This window comes from Triticum urartu, chromosome 3A (genome assembly GCF_056163025.1).
Source record: "Triticum urartu cultivar PI428250 chromosome 3A, HENAU_Tu73, whole genome shotgun sequence".
Taxonomy (NCBI): domain Eukaryota; kingdom Viridiplantae; phylum Streptophyta; class Magnoliopsida; order Poales; family Poaceae; genus Triticum; species Triticum urartu.
This window is the reverse complement of record NC_141875.1, coordinates 61176169-61183033: the sequence shown is the minus strand read 5'-3', so window position 1 is coordinate 61183033 and position 6865 is coordinate 61176169. Positions and strand designations below refer to the sequence as shown.

At 50.5% G+C, this 6865-nt stretch overlaps 1 protein-coding gene across 1 annotated transcript; it reads right to left on the bottom strand.

The window, feature by feature from the left end:
• Positions 1-3550: 3550 nt before the first annotated feature.
• LOC125547940 (uncharacterized) lies at positions 3551-4548 on the bottom strand. Its single transcript, XM_048711670.2, has one exon. It carries the CDS (start codon positions 4368-4370, stop codon positions 3723-3725), a length of 648 nt encoding a protein of 215 aa, XP_048567627.2. The 5' UTR covers positions 4371-4548; the 3' UTR covers positions 3551-3722.
• Between the last annotated feature and the right edge of the window lie 2317 nt (positions 4549-6865).

Sequence of the window (6865 nt, the reverse complement as noted above, 5' to 3'; positions counted from 1 at the left end):
ACGTGCATGGCTGTTAGGACGGATCTAACTAAAACGGAACGGGATCACGCCATTGTTCGGTGGAGTGACCGATAGAGACAGTGCAAGTGCATGCCCGTTATATTACTACTGTAGTATGTCACAGTACATCACTTGATACAAACCGCGAAGATGCAAACACAGCGACACATGGCATTGCCAAAGTCCAGGTCAGACGAACAAGCCACGATCGATCCTTCTGCCCAGGTCAACAGATCAACAACTATAATTGTATATAGTACTCTCTTCATCCGGAAATACTTGTCACTAAAATGAATAAAAGAGAATATATCTAGATGTATTTAGTTCTAAATACATTCATTTTTATCCATTTTGATGATAAGTATTTTCGGACAGAGGGAGTAGACAAAAACATCTCACCAACGGACAAAACCAAGCAAGTCGTTGCTGAAGTATGAAACAGTATTTCGAAACGGATCTGAAGCAGACGGGAAGGGGGATTCACATTCACGTGACCGTGGCAGCGGGAAACCCGTTCGTTGCACACAAGTTTTCACTATCATCATCAAACTAATCATAGAAGGTTCGTCTCGGATTCGGGTTACTTAAGGTAAACCTGCCCGGTTTAACATGAACCGCACCAGCTTACGGTACCACCAGTCCACTAATATACTTGCATTTGGCGAGTGTGAGCTGGTTGGGGCCAGGAAGAACCACTGAATTGTTCAAAATTGTATTTATTTTGTTGGGTCTCCTCATAGATGGGGCAACCTATGGCCGAAGGACGCAGCTCCTCGTGCCGTCAATCCACTAACATGTGGGCTCGGCCTCATGCGTCAATGAGCCAACGGCAGGGTGCAGTACGGCAGAGGAGCCGACTCCATGGCCGATAGCCAAAGATGCACTTACTGCTGGCCCTTACTCCTCAGCATGTACCACTGTATGTGTTGCGGTCATGTGCGGCCACAGTGCCATTGCACTAGACACAGCGAACACTTTCTGCTTCTGGAATTGATGTATCCCAACCAAAAAATTTCCATGTATTGCAGCCATGTGCATTCACTCCTCACGATCTCACGCTACTCAGGGGCTCAGGGCGGGCTCAGCATGTACCCACTGTACTGCGATCATGTGCATTCACAGGACCATCGCACTTGACACAGTCACACAGTGTCCTTTTTTTAAAAAAACAAGGCAAATGACTTGTCATTTTCCTTGATTAAGAAGAAGTGAGAATTGCTCGGTTAATTGACAGAAAACTTGACTAAAACCGATACAACCCAACTCGTAAAGACATGGGCACCACCGGCCAACCTGGCCATCGACATGGAACATAAGCCACGACGGCACGTACCAACAGATGGCCACACGAACGAACAATTGACAGCTCCGACTTTGACAACAAGCATCGCCAGGGAAATATGCAGGACTTGTGCCGACCGTGCCTCCTGACCACCGAGCGCCTGTCATCGTCACCACCTAGACTCGCTCCACCGTAGCTCCGACTTCAAAGCAACCAGGCAATCCACGGAGAAGCACCTCGGACACGCCGGGAAGATCCGACTACCGAAGTCCGAGCCGCGACCCAAGATCCTCTCGACGCCATCATCGTTGCCAAAAAGAGATCCATGCCCCCGAAACGGCCGCCTCAGCAAACCATGCGGCGAAGATGCCGCCAACCACTAGCCTCTAGTTGTAGTCGGCTCCGAGACGATGCCTCAAGGAGGAAGAAGACGTGAAGACGCCTTCATCGCCAAATCACGTAGATATGAGGTTTTCCTCCGGAGCCAATGCCATGGGGAGAGGAGAGGAGCAGCACACAGCAGCAACGCTTCCAGTCTCCCGCAAAGGCCGGAGATAGGATTTCTCCCGGTGAAGCTCGACCACCAACTACCCGAACCGGCCGGCCATGAACCCCCGCCCATCAAACCTCGCAGAGCACCAAGGGGAGCACCTCCAACCAGTGCCGACCCCTCGCCGAGACCGCCTGTGCGACCACCAGGCCAGCAGCCACAGCGCTGCTGGAACCTCGATCCGCCACGACCAGGCACTCACCACCCCCTGGCCGTAGCTGCCACCACCAAATGCGGGGCCGCCGCCCCGGCAACCGCAGACCTCCACCGCGGGGTGGACGCACAACACCAAGCAGAGCCGGAGCACTGGCACCTCATCCCCGACCCGCCAGAACGAGCTTCGGGCCAAATCCGCGGAAGCTGCCCCCCCCCCCCCCCCCCCCCAAAAAAAACAAACACACACCGCATCCACGCTGACGACCAGTGTCCCCAGCCAGGGTAGCCTCCCGATGGGACCAGAACCAGTCGGAGTTGGCCAGATCCGGCAAGCTGCCACATCCGACGACGAGCACACGGACGAGCTTGGACAGGAGGAAAAGGGGGCCGCCACCTCGTCGAGACCTGCCGGAGAAGAGCCACCAAACGGCGCTATGGAGGCTCGTCGGCGCCGGCGACGCCACGCCGCACAGAGGCCGTGGAGGAGCAGAACCTCCCCTGCCGCGAGAGCGTAAAGCAGGGCGAGGAAATGCCCCGCCGCCGCCATCTGCCGGCCGGACTTAGCGTGCCGGCGTCCTCCAGCGACAGCGAGGGAGGAGGAAGTAGGGGAGGGGGCGGTGGCGGCTAGGGTTCCGCCTGAGCCGCCGCCAGGAGTGACGCAGGCATGGGGAAAAGAGGAGAGAGGATGACGTCTACATGCGACATGGTGGCACGGCGGTGGCAAGGTGAGAAAGCCCAGCAGAGGAAGCGGCGGAGGCGGCGGGGAGAGCACGTGTGGCAGTCTGGGGGGCGCGTGGCAAGCGCCCCAATTTATAGGCGCGCCGGAAGCGGTGCGCCAAATCTAGCGCGCGGCTGACCGCTTTCTCCCGCGCGTGCAATCGTTTCCCGCGCGCTAGTTTTCCGCCTTCGCTGGAGCGCACGAAAACGCTCCGCGCGCGCTAAAGCGACAGTTCCCCGCACGTGTTTTTGACGAGGGATGCTTTTAGAGCATCAAATCAGTGGCCATTTCTTCTTCTTCTGAATTACGCAAACATGATTTTCTTCTACTTCTTCCTCATGCGCTTGAGAGAGCGTACAAATGGCAGCAACTACGAGGATGCAGAAAACAATTCTCGTGTGTGCAGGGAAAATGACAGGGGATGCAGTCTGCAGCAAACATCCCACAAAAGTACAGAACAGTTCTGCGTGCGTTTTTTCCTTTTCGTTTTTTTAAGCAAGGAGTTTTTTCCTTTTCAGCTCACACAGTTGTCCGATCAGCGCCAGAAAAATAATTTCGTTAGAGAGGAAAAGCACAGATTTGGCATGCAGGCTGCAAGGGTTCTTTAATCTTTTGTTCGGCTGATAGACATTCTTTATTCCACGAATTCTGGACCTGTCAGTTTCCAACACTGCTGAGCATTCATGTCCCAACCAACACACCAGCAGCATAAGAAGAAATCAACTTTCCAGGATAACACTCGAGTTATTCAGTGGGTCTACTCAAACATGGAGTAACACTATTCCTAACAGAAAAGAAAACCACAAATAAATGATGAAAAATGGTCAAATGGAGATGAGAGATCTGATCTGAAGTTGTGAACATGCATAGCCATGCTCATCGATTATTTTTCATATACACTACCACAGCATTACAGAAGCTTAACCAAAACCAACACACGACTTGGGTAAAACTCCACTCGACATTAAGTACTGTAGTATCAACGCGCGTCCTTGCACACGGCGAGTTCAGTGCGGTTAGACCCTCTGCACTGCGGCGCCGTGGCCGCCGCCGACGGACGCCAGCGCGCTCCTCACCGTCACGGCGACGCGGCAGCCCTTGAGCGCCCGGAAGCTCTCCTGCCGCACCCTGAAGCACGTCGCCATGGCCGTCTCCTCGTCGTCCGAGAACGACGACGACGACGACGAGTGCAGCCTGCTGCTGCTGCCACCCGCGCGGCGGAAGGACGACGTCGAGGAGGACGAGGACGACCCTGAGGAGAAGGATGAGATGGGCGATACCGACGAGGGCGCCGTCCGGCCCCGCCTCCGCGTCGCCATGAGGATGGAGCCCAGGATGCGGGACGGCCTGAACCTCTTGCCCCCGGCGGCGGCCTTGCGCGCCGCGTGCTTCTTGGCGGCGGCGGTGCCTCCGGCGGCGTAGTAGGACGGCGGCGGCGTGAGCGGCGGCATCGCGGCGTCGGAGACGGCGTTCTTGGGCGTGCCCGGCTGCGACTCCCACAGGAACGGCACCGCGCCGGCGGAGGCCACGCCGTAGTAGACCCGGAAGGACGGCGCGGCGGCCGAGCTGTCCCTGGTGAGCAGCCTGGAGAGGAGCTTGCCCCCCTGCCTCGCGTTCGGGTGGACCACCGCCTCCTCCCTCTCCTTGCCGACGGTGGCCGCCATGGACGGATGGATGCACCGACGTGTCTCTGCTCTGGCAGGGTCGCGTCCTTGCAAGTTGCTGGAGTCTTGCAGAGGAGGAGGAGGAAGTGATCACTGAGATGCGCGGCGAGTGTGGGGTTTTATGCTCGTCGGCAGCAGAGAGAGAGAGGGTGGATTAATAATGAGAAGTGTGCTGGCTGGCCGTTTGCACGTCTCCCGCTGCTGCTGTTAGTACGTATCTGATCTGATTACTTTTGTTACTGGTCGGCTGTCCGAGATTCCACGATGCAGAGACGACCTTTGACCTCGCACTGTTTGGATCCATGAGCTAAGCAGGATTAATTTATTTTCTACCCGTTGCAAAAATACGGCATCGCTTCATATACACACGAACACTCACCTTATGAACACACACAGTTATTCATCTGAATACATTTAAGCAACTGAACCAGTAAATTGTAAAAATCATGGGGTCAACATAGGCGATTTGTAGTCGACGGAAGGGTCATCTCCCACAAATAAACATCACTGAAAAATCTTCAATAATTCCAAAATAATGAAAGCGTCCATGATATATCTACAACTTAATCTAGATGGACCACCCTCAAAAAAAAATCTAGATGGACCGGTCCTACTACAAAAATCTTAATTATCTGAAATATGCACAACTTGCATACGACATTGTGATTAGCTAAGGCAAGCTTATTACCAACAATTACTTCATTAATATGCAATCCACACTACGATATACAAGCAACGTCATGACATTTCTAATTAAAATTTTGTTTACAATCTGTGCATCGTATAAACCACACAGAAAAGATCAAATATTAGTAACGGTTCTGCCTTATAGTTAACCAATGAAATACGCTTCCCACAAAAAATAAAAGAAATACGCTTGTAAAGGCGAAATATGATAACTTAAAATGAAATATGATAACTTAAATTGTAGATGCATCATGCACCTTTTTATGGGAGAACGTGGTACATAAGACCTACGAAAACCTGGAATTTTGCTTCCGACAGTTTAATACCTATGAGTAATCTTAAGAAAAAAGATCTCATCTAAAAGAAGATCTAAAAAAACTCAAGCGGTAGACTCTCAGCAGCTTGGTTTACACATGTCACGAAAATCCATCTGTACTAATTATGTGAAAAAGTCCAAAATAGCCTACCGGGGTTCAGTTGGCGAGGCTTCTTCCTACATCTGCGAATAAGGGGCAACCTTTTTTTATTAATTCACATGTAAGGCAAAGTGCTTTCTTTTAGAGAAGCATCTAGTTCCATCTTTCTTTCATTAGTTAAGCCACCTTTTTCTAAGAAGGAATTTTTAATTCTGGATTAATAGTATTTAGAATGGCTTTTTCATATTGAGAAATTCTGTCTAGTGGCATTCGATCACAGAGGCCGTTGACAGCAGCATAAATCACAATAGTTTGTTTTCTGACAAAAAACCCCTACAACATTGTATTTTGATTAGGCAAGAAAAACTCCGACCAACAATTATACTACAGTAATATGCAATTACAGTATAAAAACGATATTGCGACATTTATATTTATGATAATAGTAGCTGGCAAATGTTCACTGTAGGGGGGTTGGCAAGCGAACCATCTTTGCTGGCAGTTTTAGTTGTAAAACGAGATCAAATAACTGTAGTTTTAAATGAAAATTGTCTTCTGATAGAGAAACTGCCATGTCGCCTTAATAAACTGCCACCTCTCCCCTCTTCCTATCCACTGAAACTGCCAGGCGAACGTTCGCGTATGCAACCCTCTGTGGCGAACGTTCGTCAGTTATGAGGGTCCTTATATCTAAACTTTTGATTGTGATTGTGGCTCATGATTTTTCCGGTGAGGTGCTTTTGTCGGCTTGGGATTTCCATCCTGTTTGCTCGAGCACTACCATCATCACCCCTCATTCGTCGGAGCTCGGCAAATCCTGTTGTAGTAGAGTTATGTCTTGTGTGACAGGATAATGTCAAGAATGATTGTATTAATCTTACTTGATTAATATATGATGTTTTAAAAAAAGAAACATCGTAAGTTGATAGTTCCATAACAACGAGGCGTTTGTGATGGTATCGTCAATCTTCAATATATTGTGCGTGTGATGATAAGGTGGGTATGATATATCTAGGGAAACACTTGCCATCACCCGGTGGATCGCAGCGGCCGCATCTGCCACCTTTTTTCTGCATGACACGCGTCCAAGTGCTCTCATACCATCCTTCGTCAAACGTGCTTCCGCAACAGGGGTTATGCTTTTGAAGCATATGCAATGTTGCAATGGTCTATGACGGCTCTATATTTTACATCAAAACCTGTCTTGCGGATTTTTTTCCAGAACAAACCCTCGGTTGCATTTCTTTTACAATAAAAATATTGTTGTAAAAATAATTATGCAAGAAGCAATGGTGGAGGCGCGCTCGGCCGTTCGATGCGGCGGATACTCGCGACTGGGCTGATGTTTAAAAAGGTAAGCCGACAGACGCGTAGCACACCAACGTCGGTACT